The 20,969-nt window shown below is 36.4% G+C and overlaps 1 protein-coding gene across 1 annotated transcript in view; it reads left to right on the top strand.

The window, feature by feature from the left end:
- efna3a (ephrin-A3a) overlaps positions 1 to 19,581 on the top strand; it is a 101,876-nt gene extending 82,295 nt beyond the window's left edge. The window contains exons 2-5 of the mRNA XM_051873568.1: positions 5,791 to 6,092; positions 11,720 to 11,785; positions 13,158 to 13,229; positions 17,736 to 19,581. Coding sequence (XP_051729528.1) covers positions 5,791 to 6,092; positions 11,720 to 11,785; positions 13,158 to 13,229; positions 17,736 to 17,854 — 559 coding nt within the window. The 3' untranslated portion in view covers positions 17,855 to 19,581. The remainder of the gene's footprint in view (positions 1 to 5,790; positions 6,093 to 11,719; positions 11,786 to 13,157; positions 13,230 to 17,735) is intronic.
- The last annotated feature ends 1,388 nt before the right edge of the window (positions 19,582 to 20,969 follow it).

Genomic DNA, 20,969 nt, shown 5'->3' with positions numbered 1-20,969 from the left:
AAACCCGATTTCGACAGTATGTGTGGTTTTATACCCAAAGCGTTTTAGCAGAAAGATGCTGGTTCTCAAGTTTCTATTACCACTGAAGATGTAAGTCTTTTTTGGATTCTTTAGATTATGTACGGTAGATTTTGAGAATCTTCCTGTCTCTCTCTGTATCTCACTGTCTCTCTCATGCTCTCTCTCTATCCACCCATGTGAATCATTCGCGGATTGCCCCCGGGAGTGAATTTTCTGTGTTATAGCTTTAACCTTTTACAGGGAATCCATCACAGTAATAGCCAGCCAAGACTGCGTCAGATACCATTTTTGCAATGTTTAAAGCTCAGAAGCAAACTGTGCACAGAGCTGCAGCTGTGTGATAAAAACATATAATGATGTGTGAAACCTGGCGTGGACTAAACGAAATAGTTTGGGATGCATGTTATTGACTTTTATAGAGCTGAAATATCGTTAGTTTGGGATGCATGTTATCAAATTTTATAGAGCTGAAAGATTGTTAGATGTGGTGAATGCATTTTAAGGCATGGCAAGGTGTAAATCATTCAGCTGTATGAAGTATGTATGTAATTGGTAGTTGTATAGCATTTAATAGTATGTGTTACTTGTTTGTCAGGCAAGTGTACTGCAGTGTAATTTAGCTGACATGGACAGCAGAGTAATAAATATCAACAGTGGCACAGCTGTTAGCGCAAAGCTACATTAACCTGTTAGCCTGAACCCCCGCTTTTGAAAAAATCCAAAGAAATGGCATACCCAAACTAAAACAGATACAGTTTATGAAGCCTTTGCACTAAAAGCATAAGTATGGTCTCATTTGAAAGCAGACATTTTGCAGTTTATTGTAAAGTCAATTATTTACAATCATTTTTGTCATAATGAAAAAAAAAAGTTATAAATAGCTTCAAAGTTTTGTAAAGTTATTAGAAATTTATTTTTATGAAATATCTTTATGAAAATAAAATTGAAGTTGGCCTTGTTCCAGTCTAGAAATGCACTGCAGCTAAAGCCACATGCCTGACCATGTTATATTTCAAATCCGAAGATGACAAGTCTAAAACTCTGAGTTTTATTAAATGTTTGTAATCATGTAATGTGATTTTATTTTGAGAAGACTCTAAAAGTCTAACAGATGTTTATTGCCATTTTCTAAGCATTCATTCAGTGTATTGTCTCTATTGTTTTGTGGTGCAAACTGCCCCCATTCAGTTTCAGTCTCCCCTGCACACAGTCACACCCCTCCGGCCGGGTTATGGCTCTAATTATTCTTTTATTTTGTCTTCATTATAATTACTGACGGCTTTCTATTCAAGATTTAGCCTAATCCCTCATTTCTTTGATCAAACTTCTCACTTCACCTTCTTTGAAACTGTATCAATTGCCCTTATTGAAAAAAAAAAAATAAAAAAAACATTTCAGTGAGCTTTACCATTTAAAATTATTCGTAAAAATAACATATTTGCTCAGCTAGGTGTCAGGTGCATCTTAGCGCTAGCTAGCATGTTAGTTTAGCACACTACCAAAACACGACAATTTATAAGATTAAAACCATGTTTTTGCTCCAAACTTACTTTATATCACAAGTCGAGTGTTTTAAATAACCTTCTGTGATCTGATGTGGCTTTGGATCAAAAAATCTGACAGAATATATTATTTTACAGTATTTTGCACATTGATAAAAACTATGTCGATTAGCATTGCATTATAAATATAATCTGTTATGATGAAAATAGTCAACCTGGCATGAAGAACACAGATAAACCATATATCGATTGTCTTCAAAAGTGTCTATCTGCATGTTATAGCGATCTCTGGAAGCCTCTGGTATTTCCTGGAATGTCACATGATATGCCTGTTCATCACTAGTGACATTTGTGGACAAAATGTGCATAGCGCCCTCAGGCTGCCAGTATGAATTGAAAACGGTACATCAGAGCGCTCATAATGCTAACATCGGCACATTTTGGGAAAAAAAAATGTGAATAAATATTACTCCTCTGTATAGAAATTTGACAAAACATATGAGAATCCATCAATATATCTCCAAATGTGTATACTTTTGAACTAAAGCCCTGAGGGATGTTGTTTTGTCAAGTGTTTTCATGACAATCATACAGGAGTTTTTATATTAATGAATGCTGACCCTCATTTCAATCAAAAGTATCAACTTTTGATATTTTCTTACTCATATTCATAACTCCTGACACATGTTAACAAAATACGGTCACTATAAGATTTTGAGAGTAAAATAGTGGTAAAAAAAAAAAAAAAAATGAAGCTTGAGTCTTAGATCTTTTTAATGATGTATAGTTTGTCAAGGTAATTACATTACATCTAACTGTATGTATGAGCAAATTTAAACAAAGAATGCTTCAGTGCGTCGGTGTCCTCGTGAAGGTTAACAGGTTAAACCATGATGCTAATGCAGATTGCACAGTTTCGAGTTCAGCCAACAATATTTCTTTATATTCGTCCAAGTAATTTTTTATCATTCTAATTCTGTCATTTTATCTTTTCAATAAAAAGAAAAAAGATTGCCAAAGACCAGTCATTTTATTTTTTTGTTTTGTTTTGTTTTGAAAATGAATATATGTAGGAAAACAATGACAAACCAGATGGTGAAGGAACAGCTCAATAAAAGAAAAGTAAAATTATTTTAAAAAGGATAAAAAAAATGGATGAAAAGTAAAGGCCATCAATAAAAATATAAGAAATACACAATATGAGAAAAAGAAAAAAAGAAAGTCATACCATTGGAATATATCTGTAATGCGTCTCGGTGGATAAACTGTGTAAACTGAAGATTTTCTTAGCAGTTAGTGTGGAGACTTTGGCCCTGAAGCGTTTTATGCTGACGGCTGTTTATTGTATCCTCAGACAATTATTAGCTGGATACGTTGCTTCTATCTATCACTTTTATTCCTCATCTACCAGCTTTTTCTCTCTCCCTCCCTTCCACTTTGCCTTCTAACTAACAAGGTTTTCCTGCCCACTGAAAAGAGAATGATGATGAGACAGCAGAATGGGAAAGTGAGAAAAGAGAGGAAGAGGGAAAACCATTACTCCGTTTTCACACTTCAATACATGTGCACATCCCTGGGGAGTGCTCCATCTCTCTCTCTCTCTCTCTCTCTCTCTCTCGCTCGCTCGCTCGCTCTCGTCTGTGGGTGTCATGGGGCAGACATATAGTTGCGTAACACTTCACCTATAGAGCATGTATACTGAAGAGCATAAACGCACACTGATGTGGGACACAATGATACAGTAACATATTGTTCTTGATCAGGAACACATACACATTAGGTTATTTTTGTTGTGGGGACTGCAGAATCACACACACACATTTCAAGGGATAGTTCACACAAAAGTTTAAATTCTGTCATCTGCTCACCCTCATGTCATTACAAACCTATTTGGAAGACTTCTTTTTCTTCCATGCAACAAAAGAAATTTTGAGGAATTGTGCTGGTCGCTCTTCAAGTAATTACAGGGAACTGAAGCTGTCAAGCTTTAAAATGGATGCAAAAGTAATATAAAAGTGATATGATAGCTTTGTGTGAGGAACAGACTGAAATTTAAGTTATTCTCTTGAAATCTTTCTCTTGATGTCTTTCTTAGCACTCTTGTAAGTGTTCATGTGAGTTTTTGAGAGAAGTAGTGACTCTAATTCATTCTTTTCGATGAATTGGTTGGTCCAGTTTGTGAATTCTCACAGCTCACAGGGCACAGCTGTTAACATCTGAGTCATATGGGACCATTTTTATGATTTTAGTTTTAGGTGTCTTTTGGAAAGCTTCAGTCCCCCCAGGGACTAATTGTGTAAAGAAAAATGACCACTTTACAGGTTTTGAAAGTCATAGGTTTGAAATGTGACATGAAGGCAAGTAAATAGTTACATTTAATAATTACATTTACGTTTTTGGATGTACTATTTCTTTAACCTCATTTCAATCTAAATGGGGAAATATACACTTATTGGATTTGCATAAAGTAAATTATAATTGCTAGTATAGATTAACCCTAACCATGCCCATAAAAGAAAACCTTTTGATTTTTAATAACATATATTTTTACTATATGAATCAATTTATATGTATCTTTAAATGTACCACACATAAATGTCCCTATTACTTGACATAAATCCGATATACAGGTGTCCTTGACAAATCACACTTGTTTCTGTAACAGTTCTAGACTCTGGAAATGGCAGAGTTGAGGGAAAGGCCCAACATTTGTAGCCAATCAGAGAACTACTCAATCAGAAACACACTCTGCTTTTTAAATGTCTGAGTCTGATGACTTGTCTTTAGAGAGCAGAGTTTTGGAGAGAGGTCTAATTCAGTGAACTGAAATTGAACGTTTAACTTAGGCCAGATTTAGCTACCTTACGTTTTGTCCTCAAAGAATAGCTACCAGTCAAAAGTGTGAGCACACCTACTTTTATTCTTTATTATGACCTTAGACTGATAATAAAGTCATCAATACTATGAAATAACAAATGAAGTAAGGGAATTATTGAGTGATCAAAAATGTTCAGCAAATCAAAGCTCTCTTGTATTTGAGCTGCTTCTTTGTCATTCATTCAGTCCACCAACTTAATGAGATGGATTTTAGTATGTTTATTGAGCCATATTCCTCATGGGAGCAATTGGCTGGTGCTCACAATGTGACATTTTAGATTTTACTCTCCTTTTGGGGTCGATTTGGTCCCTGCATCGTAGGTAAAACCTGAGCAACACACACACACACACACCTCAACATCATCATCTTCAGCAGTGTCAAGTACATCAGCGTCCCAATTCTGCGCCTCTCTGTACCCATCTCATTCTTTGTTTTCCTGCACTCTCACTTCATCTTTCCTCACTCTTTCATCTTCTCCCTTTATCTTTCTCTCTTCCTCTCCTTGCCTGCTCTTTCTCCCTAAATATAGCAGCTTTGAAGCATCCCTCCCCAAAACACACTGCATGACAAAAATCTTTCATTCAGTCTGCGTGTGTGTGAGCGAGAGAGAGAAAGAGAGAGAGAGAAAGCCCTAATCAAGGATGTGATTGCCATCTGTTGTGTATTGATAAAAGGCTAAGAAAGACACTGATTAAAAAAGAGGGGGAAAAAACTGTAGGAAAAAAGAAAGAAAACTGCATAAACTGTGAGTAAAGGAGGAAGAGCAAAGCTATAAAGAGGACACGTGAATAATGCGCATTTTAGAAAGCAAAAAAAAAAATGCAGCACTGCATGTAGTAGTACAGAAAGTGTGTAAAAAAAGAAAAAGGAAGTGTGAAGAAAGACACTGAAACCGAGGAGAAAGGGGTTAGCGGAAGAGGAACGGAGAAGGAGTGGGTGACATTTCTGATCCTCGTTTTGTAATTGAATAATAATCTCCTGCGGGACCTGACCTAGAAGCGCGCAAGTGTGTGTATTAGCATGCTTTTTTCTGTGTGAGCTTGTGCGGGACAAAGAGAGTCAAATGAGAAGGGCTGCTGTGAAATGAAACACTGCCCCCTGTTGTTTGATCAGGGCCTCGCACACATTAAGCATGAAAAATTATCCGATTTAATGTGCTGTGGCAGAGCATCGAAATATAACTGCTTTTTCATTCAAGCAGGACTTACACATTTTAGAAAGGTCAATGAGATAAATCTTACCCTTCTCTTCCTTTTTTCTATCTGCCCATAAGAGAATCCAAAGTATATATGACTGATGACATTCAAATAGCAAAAACACTATAATCATAAAATGATGTTTTGTTCTTTCTCTTCTTTTTTTTTTGTCCTTCCTCTCACTTTCTTTCAGTTTGCGGAGAGAAGGCTACACCGTACAAGTCAGCGTTAATGACTACCTGGACATCTACTGTCCACACTACAACCAGAGTCAGCGGGGGGCGCTAGAGCGCGGCGTGGCCGAGCAGTACGTTCTCTACATGGTCAGTTACCGAGGCTACCGCACCTGCGACCCACAGATGGGCTTCAAACGCTGGGAGTGCAACCGGCCGCACGCCCCCCACGCACCAATTAAGTTCTCGGAGAAATTCCAGCGTTACAGCGCCTTCTCACTAGGCTATGAATTCAACGTGGGTCACGAGTACTACTATATATGTGAGTATTTGATGTAATCCTAAAAATCACCATCATGAGGTTTTCTTTATAACATTTTTGTTTGTTACAATTTTAGTTGCTAGGTTTTATTTACAGAGCATTAGTTACAAACCTAAAATTTAAATGTGCACTTATTTATAAGTGTTATTCATTCAAAAAAAATGAATAGTAGTTTTTAATAAAATATTTTTTTTCAATCATAGTGAGATGAGTCGTACCAATTGCCCTATAAAAGCTATTTTATTTTACATGGAACATAGGGGCTGGTATGTTCACATAACCAGATCACAAGACCAACCAAAAAATGACTCTGAAAGTGATTCTTTAAATACAAATTAAGCTTAGTATCAGTACAAATGTTTCCATCCAAATCAAAAATGGAATTTATGCAAATAAGTGAAATATTTGCAAGTAAACAATTAGCAGCATTTCCATTCTATGCCTTCAAGAGAAAAAAAAAAATTTACTTTTGGGGAAATTGGCCCAAAATAGAAATGTAAATGGAAGTTGGAGCCAATATGGAAGCCACTTTTATTAAATGTAATAAAGCAGGCTTTGAAGAATTAAATTTTTGCTAGCAATCTGCTGCAAATGCTTTATGTATGGAAGCTTGTTTCCGCCACTGAATAAAAAACAAAAAAAGGCAATTGCGACTTTTTATCTCACAGTTCTGACTTTTTTTCTCAGAATTACGTGATATAAATTCGCAACTGTGAGTTGTGATATAAACCTGGAATTGCGAGTTATAAAGTCAAAATTGCGAGATATAAACTCTCAAATCTGATTTTTTTTTTCTTCTCAGAATTGTTTATATCTCAAAATTCTGACTTTTTAACATGCAATTGTGAGATATAAAGTCAGAATTGTGAGATAAAAAGTCACAATTGCCTTTTTTTGTTTTTTATTCAGTGGCGGAAACAAGCTTCCATACAGAATTGTGAGATAAACTCGCAAATCTGAGAATAAAATAATTTTTTTCCCCCAGAATTGGACTTTATAGTTTATATCCCGCAATTGTGAGTTTATAACTCTGAATTCTGACTTTATTTCTTGCAATTGTGAGGTTTTATACCTCAATTCTGACATTATAACTCGCAATTGCGAGTTTATATCTCGCAATTCTGAGAAAAGTCAGAATTGCGAAATGTAAGCTCGCAATTGTGAGGGAAAAAAAGTCGCAATTACCTTTTTTATTTTTTATTTAGTGCCGGAAACAAGCTTTCATATTTATGTATTGAACAACAGCCTGCCAGACAATTCCAAAAGGTGCTACTTGCCAATCTGAGTGAATAATTCAGTCACATGACTTGAATCAAAGTCAAATTTTTGTTTTTGACATCAATCCAGGAAATTCAGTAAATGCTTTTCAGTCATAGTTTAGCATTGTCCTCTTACTAAATAAAAATGTAAGTTTTTACATCTCAAGCGAGTGTATACGTTTTATGTGCACGTTCTGGAAATTAGTATTTATAATTTTTACGCAGTATCCTAATATTTGTATAGGAATATGCAGATGGAAAGCTAATGGCAAGTTGCCACAGAAAATGCTTCAGACTTGTTCCTCAGTTCATGAAAACAAGCTTACAATGGAAGTATCTGGGGCAAACGTTGCACAATTACAAGTGGGTTTCTGTCAACAAACTCAGGTGCAAGTCGAAATTACTTTCTGTGTTTATTGACAACATGCCACAGAGGCTGTCCATAGAACTTTTATTTAACATAATAATCCTTTAAAGTGTTCTTTTGCTGGTGAGTTCCAGGTTGCAGTAGGCATACTTTATCTAAACTCCACTGACAGAGAAGGTTATTACACAGGGAAAGGCATACTGGGGAGCAGATGGAGGTTTAGTGCTTTGTTCAAGGGGACATTGTTTGCAGAAGTGCTTTGGCAGGATCCTCCTTTTCATAGTGTGGCGATTGTACCGCTGAGCCAATCATGGCCCTTCCTGTCGTGGAGTTTTTTGAGTTGGGAATAAAAGAAGAGAGAACTTTCTGCATGAGCACCATTATGTGCAGGGTTGCAGATAAATCATACAGATGCGGTTAACAAGAGAAACTTGTTAAGAAAACAATTTGCGACCCCAGTGATCGTCTTTAAAGGGCTTTATTTCTATGAAGCAGTAGTTTGAAGAAAGTTATTTCAAACACAACTATGTTTCATTCATTTTTCCAAATCACAACTGAGAATAAAAGAAAGCTCCTAAGGACAAGCTCAAATGCGTCTCTCCCAGCAGTCCATTTGCTTTCAAAACTGCCTTGTTGGTGAAACGGTGACAGCTTTGCCATGCACAGGAGCTTGTTATTGGGATACAGACGTTACGGGAAGGCCGCCAGTCATCAGTCTTTCTGGCATTTGGGTCAGTCACTACCAATTAGAGCGCACCCATTTTTGATTGAAAACTTTTTAAAGCAGGCTATAAACCGAGTGTTAATAGAGCATTGCTAATGATGATTTTCTGATGCATGTCTCACCTAATGCTAATAGTCGTCTTCATTAGTGAGGTCTGTAGGCAGGTTATTAGCAGTAGTATGACAACCATTGGTATTGAAAAATGGTATCACACTCAGACATTTCTATGATAATATGGCCCATATGTTTATCAACCTGAAAACAAGAAACGTTATCTTTGTCTTAGCCCAGGGGAGTTCATTTGGGGCCATTCATCAATCACAGATGGTATCTGCAGCTTGTGGAAATGGATAATTTAATAAACGTACACCGTATCTGTTTTGATCGGTGTTATTTATTTAGTGTTTGCTTTATCTCAGCAGAAGGATCTTTGCTTTAGATACCTTAAAATGGCCATAACATTTGCTTTGCTCTTTTGAAATAAAGACTTTAATGTACTACGTAGACATATTTAAAGCACTCTCAGCAGGTTGCTGCTCATTTAAGTTCTTCATGTGAAGAAGTTAGTTATTCTGTGATCATTTACATATGGAAGCACCTAAAGGTACAGTAGCAAAAACAACCTGTTTAACTTTAAAGGTTGGGTAGGCAGTTTTAGAGAGGCTAGCAATAGCAAGCTAGTTTTGAAAACATAAGATCCCACCCTCCCTTCAGTGCGCTCTCCAAAGACACGCCTCCTTCAAAACGCATGAACACATACAGCCAGAGCAGAGTCTGCAAAGCATCATGAGACGAGAGACAGGGTTAAAGGGTTACTTAAAATTTACTCACCCTCAAGCCATCCTAGGTGTATATGACTTTCTTCTTTCAGACGAATACAGGCTTAGGGTCCTATCATACACCCGGCGCAATGCGGCACCAGGTGCGACGCAAGCATTTTTTGCTAGTTTCAGCCCGACGCAGTTATCATTTTCACGTCCTGTGCTACTTTGTTGTAATAGAAAATGCATTTGCGTCCATCTGTGCGCTGGTCTGAAAACAAGGTGTGATCAGGCGCATTGTTGGTGTGTTGCTATTTTAAGGCAACTGAAATAGACTGCGCCATTGACCAAATGAAACCTGGTCTAAAGTCAATGCCGCAATATTTTTTTTGTTAATTAAAGGGTGCATTAGTAATATGCGCCTATATGTGGGTGCACAACGCACGTACACTCTGCTTATCACACACACAGGGACGCGCCAAATATTAAAAATAAAAGGATTACAATTTAAAAGATTATTATTGTGTGCATAAAGATAAAATGCTTTGGTAGAATCCGGCTTGTCCTATAGATTGTCTGCTCGTGCACGAGGTTAAATCCGTTTCCTTGCTAGAGAAGCGTTCAGTTTTCCCGCTTGCAAATTACATAGCCAATCCGCCATGGCGCGAGCGCAACTGTCTTTTAAAAGGGAATGGGATACGAGACTCTGATTGGTTTATTGCACATTACGCCCAAAATACACCCATTACTCATTAAGAGAATAGGGACAAGCCTTTTAGACCATGCGCAGACCATTTTTCCCGTCGTTAAACTAACAAAAGTGGATTCGGACACACTGTAAGCGCACTTGCGCCGTGCGCTTTAGAACATGCACTTAGATCATTAAAATAGGGTCCTCAGATATATTAAATAATGTCCTGGCTCTTCCAAGCTTTATAAAGGCTCCGGGGGGTTAATAAAGGCCTTCTGAAGTGCAGCAATGCATTTGTGTAAAAAAAAATATCCATATTTTAAAATTTAAAAGCTAAAATAACACATCGATTTACGGCGGAAGAGTGATCTCTGACCCAAAGCATGATGTAATGACGAACGCGGAAGCGCAGAGGATAGAGCAAAACAAAACACTAGTCATGAATTAGAAGTCTAAAACGAGAATTTTTAAAGCGAAATGTCGGACGATTTCGATATAAGAGAAGAGGAGCTTGAGTTGGTTGCGCAGCAGTATTTGTTTGATCAGCAAGAGGCATCAAAGCTTACGCTACTCCTACATCACGTCAGGTGTTACTCTTTTGGCATAAGTCAACATGCGCATGGCCGTCTGCTGAAAGCTATTTTAGTTTTTAAAGTTTTAAATATGTATAATTTTCTTACACAAATGCATCGATTCGCTTCAGAAGGCCTTTATTAACCCCCCGGAGCGTGTGGATATATTTTATGATGGATGGTTGCACTTTTTTGGGTTTCAAAATCTCATCCTCTAATAACTGCCCTAGTACTTCCACTTCCTCTCTATAGACTTCCACAGAAGATGTATGTACATGTTTTAATATTTAGACCACTTCTATTATTGATTGCTATCAGGATGTGAAGAGAGTTTCAACCAGTATAACAGAAAGTGTTTATAAAAAAATTGCCTACCCTACTTTTAATGGTAAGATTAAGGATGGAAAATGGTAATGAGAAACTAAATGCGCATGATTTATAAATCGAGGGAACGAAATAGTAAATCGTGCGCACATTTTAGTAAATCGAGGGAACGAATTAGTAAGTAGTGTGCACGATTTCATTTTTTCTTGCATGTCATGTGCGGGGCTCCGTAGAAATGCAGTGGAAATGTTTAAATCTGTTGTGTTCTACTTTGTTGGTACATTTACATATTTATTGTCCAAAGTGTCACATGTCACATGACCTCATTACATTTCAGTATAGCAGTATTTCATACAGATACTGTGCGCAGTATGCTGATTTTTAGTATGCATAGAATACTAGTTTGACCTAGTGCTACGTTTGTTACTTCCTATACTATACTATTTACAAACTGTGTATAAAACATTATAGAATCCCACAATGCAAAATGCTTGACATTCCATTTCCAAGTGACTAATGAACCTTGAAATAATGCTGAATTTTAACATCTATATTTTAACTCATTATTTGATTGGACTGATAAACATCCAGAAGTTTTTACAAAATAAATAAAAAAGCAAAAATTGCATTTATTTCCAAAATGATAACTAGACTCCATTCACATGTTGCATGAAGAGGTCAGGTGACTGCAACATAGAATACTACTATTTGAAATGTATATTATTACATAATAATACTTGCTATTTTACAATTTACTGTTTCACTTATAATTGAAAAGTAGTAAGCAGAATACTGTGTATACTGCATAGTGTTCATTAAGTAGTAAGCTACAGTAGTATTACATTCTGAACCTAGAAGTGATGTCAGTGTATGTCATTGTCCAGTAGGTGGCAGTAGGTTAATGTTTGTGCTGTCATGTGTTGTTGCAGCTACACCAATCCATCACCACGGACACAGCTGTTTAAGACTGCGGGTGTTTGTCTGCTGTTCTACAGGTGAGCATCATCATCTCACACACACAGAAACAAAAAAGCACGTAAACCGCAAGAGGAGGTCACGGTGGTGGTTTTAATGTGTGTTTGTGTGTGAGCAAACTATTTTCAGAACTTAATGCTCAAACACGTTCTGTGGCCTCTTTGATCAGAGCCATGTGTGGAGAGGTCCTCTCATCCCCTGCTCTCTCTTTCAGTTTCTCTTGTCACTCTTTTGCTCTTTCTTTCTTTGATAGCATAGCTCATGCAGCTCTTGAACACAAGTTTAACCCCCTGCTGCATTAATCACTAATATTTCTCAGTTACATATGTGTGTGTATTTGTTGAAATGTATTTGTGTTTGCATATACTGTAATTGTCTAAAAAAGTTTGAGCTGGTGATGTGTATAAGCGACAACAGGAATTAAATTATAAAATGCAAAATCTATATTAAGTTAATAAATAGATTATTAGCATTTTTTTTAAGACTGTATATTGATAAATTACAGAGAATGAAAGTGGAAAAAATCTTAATTCTCCCTATATGAGTTTCACAAATATTTATTTATTTATGCATACTAATACAAGGACATGAATACATTTTTAAGTATGCCTCATGGGGGTCACGACATGAGACTTTTGACATATAACAGGTCTTTGATCATCAAAACATCCTAGTTTCATAGTATAAAATGCCCTCCATATTATTAACAAAGCATTTATTTTAGGGCTGCAACTAACGATTATTGATGATAATCAATTAGTTGGTCAATTATTTCTTCGATTAATCGATTAAATTGATAAAAAGACCAATTTTATTTTTTATTTTATGCTGTCCTTCAAACAAACGTGCCAACTGAATGATATGAAAACATATATAGTGAATATATCTATGTCTATGCTATATGCAAAAGAGCTATAAAGCAAAAAGACCTTTTAAATCCCTACATTAAAAATGAAGATAGTAACAAAGATAATAAAGAAAAACACAAACTCAGTGTTAACAGATAAGAGGAATGTTCTGCAGGAACACACACATTCACTAGTCTGTAATTTAACGTCCAACAACAGATATTTCAGCAAAATGAATATATTTGCACTGAATTTTAATTTTCTCCCTCTCTAATGCATCCCGTCTGTTTGACGCGCATGTGTGCGCCAACGCTCATTCAGTAAAGTTTGAAGTTTAACGCAGACTGTCAGGATGAGCCTTCATGCAAAATGGAAATACTCACGTGAATTTGTAACACTTGCATATAAGGATATAACCGTAAAATTTGACTACCTCCAGAGCAAGACAAAGACGAAAAAAGTTTATAAGTTTAAAAGTTTATAACACTATAAATAGTGTTTGGGGCCATTGTATGCACTGAGATCATGTTTTTCTTTTCTACAGTCTCTAATGCAGATGATGACTCAAACCAGAGTCCACCTGACTACACTGTCAGACCCAAACTGCATGACATCGGTGAGTGAACACACACACACACACAGCCTGTACACACATCGGCTTTATAAAAGTAAGTAACACACAAATGTTCATCTGTTCTCACAAATATGGCTATTTCCCATTTAATCTGCCTCATGAGCATCTGAAATTCCTCATAAAAGTCTGGATGACCATAATGTCCACTGACCAGGAGATGGCCAATAACAAACAAATGAATGCATTTATTCATTCTCTCTATTTTTGCTCTCTCACCCTCACTTAACTACTGGTTTTATTCTGAGAAATCGAGCTGTAAATGTGCAGTGAGACGCATTATGACTGCATATCTGAAATGAATGTCCAGCGAATACTCAGAAACCCAAGTTCACATCAGGATCACAGTAAGGATCATCCAGACACACCGCAGGATGCACAGCTTGGCTCAACGCCCACATGCCCTTGCTAAAGCACATAACAAAACAAATAGCTGGCACTTTACACCACCGTAGGCATCTAAAAGCACTCTAGCAGTAGGACATCTCTCTCTCTCTGTGTGTGTGTGTGTTTATATGTGTGTGTGGGCACACGTGTGTTAATGCACATGCCATTAAAATGAAAACTGATTCTTGTATCTATTAATGACACAACATACACCATATGAACCAAAATGACCCTGTTTGTACGCAGATCCTCCTAATTCTAAAGCTGTCAACATCTTGTTAGCGTTCCCAAACCATATCTAATAAAAACACATTGCTGACAGGTCAACCACGCTATTATACAAAAAAAAAAAAAAATCTTATGTGTAGCAGTCTTGAGCAGTAAGTTTTACTTTGTTTCCAGTCAACAGCTCCATAATACCATCGTTTGTGCTGACGCTGCATTAAAACGTTCATTCTGCTTAAATCTGTGCGTATGACACATTTTGTAGTGTGTTCCAGTCAGGGATTATACTCGCTGAAACAGATATGAAAAGATAGGGTTACAGATGTCAAAAAAAGCAATGCATAATCACTATTCTGAAAAGACTTCCAAAAACCTAGGAGACCTGATGTTTCGTATTTCAGCTTGCCAGGTCACACAGAAAGAATTTGTACACTAGTTTCAGTCAAAAAAGGTGAAATGAAGTTATATTTTTTGCTTTTTTCTCTTTATTTGACTGATAGGCTGTTGAAATAAGTGTTTTTTCTTATTTTTTTCTTATCACTTATGTATGTACATTAGGGTATTATATTACATCTTATGTTGTTAAATTAAAGGGGACCTATTATGCAAAATTCACTTTTACATGGTGTTACATTGTGTAGACACAACCACCTTATAATGGTAAAAATCCACCCACTCCTTTTTTTTTTTTTTTTTATAATCCCCATAAATCAGAAGCAGTGTCTGAAAATATGCTGTTCAAGATTTCCCTCTACTGTGACGGCACAGTTGGGGCAAGCCCCGTCCATTAGCATAGATCCCTGAGTGAACTGCACATAGTCCGTGTTTATATCCTCGCTATAGCACCTATTGATGTCTGTCTGCGCCACATAAACGTTACAAATATTCTGTTTTTGGATGTACCAATGAACATAAGAGTCTCCATAGGCTCCCGACATTCACAGTGGGTGAATTTCATTTATGAAGGAAAAGTGGTAGAGTGAAAGAAATTAGGTAAAGTTTTATATGTTTGTGCAAATGATTTTACACCGAACTGCTTGGCAAACGAGGGTCAGTTCAACGCTGGATTTGCACAAAAGTTGATTTTGAAAGATGGGTTGATAACAACATCCTACTACAGTTTCTACATGAGCACCTGTACAATAATTTATAGATGATCATGATGGATCATGCTAATCGATAAGTTGAATAAAACTCCACAACAACTAACATCATAACATCAATTCATCAACTAACCATTCAGAAAAGGTCCTGTTACATTCTAAAAGTTGTCCGACTCTGGTTCGAACATAAGGCTGAACACTGCTACTGACGATTTCTGATATTTTGGCTGCATGAGATTCTCTAGTTTTGTTGCTGCCGGAGTATCTGAAGTACAAGCTGTAAAGGCTCAGTCCTCTTCTGGAAATGGGGCAGGGAGCAGCAGGTATACACACGAAAACAGCATGTTTTTGCTCACACCCAAATAGGAGCAAATTGGACATGTGATAATAAATGGTCTGTGGGGTATTTTGAGCTGAAAATTCACAGACACATTCTAGGGACACCAGAGACTTAAATTATTTTAAGTATTTTAAATGCAAGTGATCGCGCCGGCACCTCAACGTTAGCTGTCATGCAGTAAGCGCACTGCTATTCAGCTTTCACACGCCACACAAACACTTGAATTGCCCACATTTTTCTAGGTTAACTTTAAAGCGAACGTCCATGTAAAGTTGCTACTACTTACATGTTTGAGATGATAAGCCATATTTGAGGTCGATGAATGATAGGGGATCATTTGGATGTCCAGCTGTTAATGATCTGTTCATCATAGACTGCGTGGTTTTGCCACTTCCTGTGAAATTTTTTTTTTTTCCTGCGACTTTGGTCGACTAAGCCTCTTCTTGTCAAATAACAGTTAGTCGACTATTAGAGGGAAGCTCTAGTATTTTGAACTTCTTTATACCCCTAAGCAAAGAACAATCTATTTTACAATATTACAATTTTTCACATTAAATTTACAGCTTAAATATAGCATTTTTTTGGATATAGAACTTTTTTTTTTTTTTTTTTTTTTTTTTTTTTACTTTTGCACATTAAACAATTCTGGTACGGTGTTGGATTAACACTTGTCTAACTTCAAATCTGGGACCTTGAGCAAAACCAGTTGAGAACCACTAGGGTATAAGACAATTTTTGTGTGACAGGAATGTTGTTCCAGGCCCAACTGAAGATGGTGATCCAGGAATGCATCCTACTTTGTCACACAAAGAAGAGCAAAGCAGAACCAGTTCAGTTGGATTTTTACCTACGTGCGTCAACAATAACAAATTCCAGACATTTCCATGATGTGTTGACACCGCTCCGCTGATATGTCCATTGAGCTTGTGTCTATGTTCACTCACATCTGCTATCACAGCAGCGGGTTTAACCTCTAACTGCCCGAGCGTCCTTTATCAGCATACAACGTGGCTGCTGCTGATAAGAAATGTCACATATTCTTTGTTTTTTTTCTTTCTGATATCCTTCCCATTCTTCTCTCTATATATCTTCTGATTTAATAGATAAGATTTCTCTCTCGCTTTCTCTCCTCCTCTCTGCTGCCTTCATTTCTCCTTTTCTCTGCCTTTCTCTCTTTCTAAGTGATTATTTTCATCATCAATAACCCTTGTAGAGTGTTATATTGAGCTTTGGGGCTAGTAATAATACAGAAAATGAATGGATGAGTTTTATCTTCCTTATATTTAGAGAAGGCTGTGGGGAAACCATTACAGTTGCTGCAGGTGATTACTCAAAGAGGAATCATTATTTCCCCCTTCTCCCTTTGTGAGATATTTAGTAGGTGATAATTTACCATTTATGTCAATGTCTAACTTTGACATCTAACGTTTTTTTGCTTTGGTTGCAGTGGCTTAATGGTTAGTGCATGTGTTGCTGTCATTGAGCCATGGTGCTCATGTAAGAGATGCAGGTTTGATTCCAGCCTACAATGATGTTCCGATCTCATTCCCTCTCTCTCTGTTTTCAATAATTTCCTACCCCTCTCTTGAATACCCTGCTTATAAGAGAAATAAAGAGCTAAAGTTAGCATTACTCAGTGAAAGATTGACAGTTAACAGATTTTTTTAATCTGAATGATTGATGATCATTGGACACTGGATATTTTGTGATGATATACATGTGTATTTCATCCTTACTATCAAACAGGGTAGCGTTTCCCAAAAGCATCGTAAGCTTAAGTTGATCGTAGCTCCATTGTCACCAATTGAGATACGATCAACTTAGGCTTACGATGCTTTTGGGAAACGCTGCCCAGGATGGAATGTTGGGAATCCAGCTTTGCTAATACTCACAATTCAACTGGAGAATAGATCTGGAATTGGTTTCCACCTCAGAGTAAAACATAAAAAAATCATATTATAACCGATAAAATCTCATTATATACTCTACTGTTCAAAAGTTTAGGGTTAGTAAGTCTCTTATGCTCACCAAATATATCAAAAATACAGTAAAAACAGTAATATTATAAAATAATAGCCATTACAAGCCATATGCTGACTGATTTCTTATTAATATCAAAGTTGAAAACAGTTGTGCTGCTTAATATTTTTGTGGAAACCGTGATGCCTTTTTTCTGGATTTAATTGAAAGTTCAAAAGAACAGCATTTATTTGAAATAGAAATCTTTTGTAACATTATTAATGTCTCTACTGTTACTTTTAATCAATTTAATGTGTTCTTGCTGAATAAAAGCATTAATTTCTTTCTGAAAAATTATATGTATATTTTTTAAATGCTATACTCTGAGGCGGCGTAGACTTTTTATCAGTATAAAAACTCTTTAAATGCTCACTAACCTTTCTTTCTTTATTTCTTTCTTTCTTTCTTTCCTCTCAGATGAGTTTAACCCTGAGATCCCCAAACTGGAGAAGAGCGTCAGCGGGAGCAGTCCGTCTGGAGACCGACTGTTAATCACTGTGGCAACGTTTCTCCTCGCTGCTCTCCTTGTGTCTTAGCAACCTGACATTTCTGAGCCAGCAGTTCCGAGCGCTCCGAAAATAAGATCGCCTTTCATTCAACCTGTGCGGGAGATTATCCAGTCAGATTAACCAATAGTCGAGCCCTAAACACTGGAGCTAATTGTAGATCTACCGCACCCAAATAGTGGCCTTTGTCTCCACAATTTTGGACCTTAGGAATAAGGATGTTGTGCATCAATTTCAGAATTTGCCTTTGTGATGGAACGTCCACTCTCCTCAAACATACTCGCGGAGGAAAATGAATCTGGTTAGACAGTGAGGTCTCTCTACCTCTAGCTACGTCCGTTCTCATCTCTAATGAACCTATCCAGACTGGGGCAAATCTTGAGATGGACATTTTAAGATTGACATGAACTCGAATGGATATGACAAGCATCATAGTGGTCAGTGGATCTCAGCTGAGAGACTCGAGGAGTGCTGGAGACCTTTGATCCCGTCTTAACATTCTGTCACAACCCATACCTGTGTGACTGCAATATGTGTCAGTCATTGATAGTGCTGCTGCTGAGATCAATAAAACTCATTTGCCAGTCACTAAGTTCAGGTGTTAGGCTTATGAATCGATCACAGAAAGGCACGGCTCCTGTTTCTGCTAGTTGCTGGAGACTCGTCTGTGAGCTGTAATGGGAACGCTTTCCATCTAGTTTCCTAGTTCCATTGCTGAACTTGGAAACTAGAGGCACATTATCGGTCAGAGACCATCACTTTTGTACATTGTGTGACTGAAAAAGTTTGGTCATCATAGCAGCGCACATATTGAAAGAGAATCGAGATGGATCAAACTAATGCTAGATGGATAGATAAACTTTTATTTCCTATAGTATGTACGTGTCATCATGGAAAGGTACTGGACTGGCCAGCGCCACTGATTAGCATAGTGGCCATTTTTGTAAGAGCGGTCGAGTCGTAAACTGCAATTCGCTGTTTTATATCGAAGAATTGCGATGCAGATTTAGTTTTTACCGTATGATGCATATTTAACTGCTCTTTGAGTATATTCCTTTATATACTTAATTTATTGAGTTATTTATTGATCATTTGATCCTTTTTTGAAATTTTGTGAGTTTTGTCTGCTTTCTTGAGGGATCCTTCCTCATCTTTGCTAATGCCAAATTATTTTGTTTATTTACTTTATTTCTGTTCATGTGCCAGCAAATTGAGTCTTAGTTACAGAATTACATCTCTAATGCATCTCATCCATTGCGCTCAGTTGAAATAGGTACATTATCTCCCTAAGGAGAGTCATTATTACAGGACAGTGTGAGATTGTTGTAGTCTATATTGGTGGGTGGGGCTGGGAGGGCATTTAGGGAGGGGCTTCTTGAAAGGGCGTGGCTTCAGTGCAGTAATGGAATGAGCTTAATGAATAAATCATTCCTCGGAATGCTGCAGACAATGTCAAGAGTGAATGTCTATGTAAATGTGTCTGCGTATGTGTCTTATGAGTGTGCACTTTACAGGGGGTTGTGTGAAAGTGTGCGCATTTTCATATGCATTTAGATACACATTTGTAGGTTTTAAATACTCAAGCTTGTGTGAGAGTTTTGGCTGGTGGGAATGAGACAGGTGATAAGAAAGCATTTATCATTGTTGGCAACAACAGTACCAATCGTGTTTATCTTAGAAAGATTACAAACATGTAAACGAATCATGAATGACAATTACCAGAATGATACTTAATTAATAAACCATTCTTATTTTAACACTCTCACTGTTATTTTTATTGTCTGCAGGTTGCCTTCAGAGCATCGTAATCGGCATGACATGATTCTCAGAATGTTTTGTGTAAATGAGTTTGCTCAGACTCATCCTTGTGTCAGCGCACTTTTTTTCCCAAGGAGCACAAAAACTATAGGGGGCCAATAAAAATGTATTGATTCATGTGTTAAAGGGATGCAAGGAGACATTTACAAGGAAAATGATTTAATTTATTAGAATACTAAAAGTATTAGGCAGCCCAGACAAAAACTACAAGAGTTTACGAATTAAATGGCAGGTACAGATTGTGAAACCTAAATACTAATAATAACCAGAAAATGGGAAAAAAAAAAAAAAAATGTTATGCAAAATGCCGGGACTTTTAATCATAAACAAGACTGAAATACACTGGGACTGTATACACTGTAAAAAAAAAAAAAAAAAAAAAAAAAAAAAAAGCGAAGTTGTAAATAAAACAAAGATTAATGGAGTAGTTTTTACAAGTGAAATGCAAGTGAAATCTCAGTCTTTGTACTTAAAATTTTCATGTTACATTCAATGTGTTACTTGCCATTTCTTTGTAATTGTGAAATTTACTCGCAATTTTTGAGTGAAAATTTCTTCACCAATTTCTTCAATGTTTGTATTTTTACAGTACCTGTCAAAAGTTTGGAAACATTACATTTTTTTATGTTTTTGAAAGAACTCTCACCAAGGCTGCATTTACTTAATCAAAAATACAGTAATATACAGTAATAATGTGAAAATTTTTAATATTGATTAAAGAGCTTTTTCAATAATGTTTTCTATTTGATTATATTTTAAAATGTAATTTATTCCTGTTCTAAGCTTTTGTACATAATAAATGTCTTCATTGTCACTTTTGATCAATTTAATGCATCCTTGATGAATAAAAGTATCAATTTCTCTCTCTCTTTTGTAATCTCACCACAGAAATGTTTGAATTGTATCATTGCTTCTACAAAATTTTAAGCAGCAAAACAGTTATTTTAAATTGTAATAATAATTAATAATATTAATAATAATAGTAATAATATCAGTGTTTTTACTGTATTTTTGATTAAATAATTGCAACCTTGGTGAGTATTAAAGACTTGTGAAAAAAAATGTGATGTTTTCAAATATATATATATATAGTTTTATCTCATTGTTTAGAGATATCTAATGAGATAGAACAATGCCTTTTTACATTTTATATAATCGCTGTGATGTTTCAAAATATTTACTGACAGTATTTGACCATCTTGTGAAAACGTGCAATCCACAATTGTTTCTTTCTTGCAATGGCAAAACATAATAACTGAATACTGAAACAGACAAAAATTACTATACAGTTTTTGAATGCATGTTTTTAACGATTTCACATAAATTA

The sequence above is a fragment of the Ctenopharyngodon idella genome, chromosome 19 (genome assembly GCF_019924925.1).
Source record: "Ctenopharyngodon idella isolate HZGC_01 chromosome 19, HZGC01, whole genome shotgun sequence".
Taxonomy (NCBI): domain Eukaryota; kingdom Metazoa; phylum Chordata; class Actinopteri; order Cypriniformes; family Xenocyprididae; genus Ctenopharyngodon; species Ctenopharyngodon idella.
Note: the sequence above shows the minus strand (reverse complement) of the source record. Positions and strands in the feature narration are given on the sequence as shown.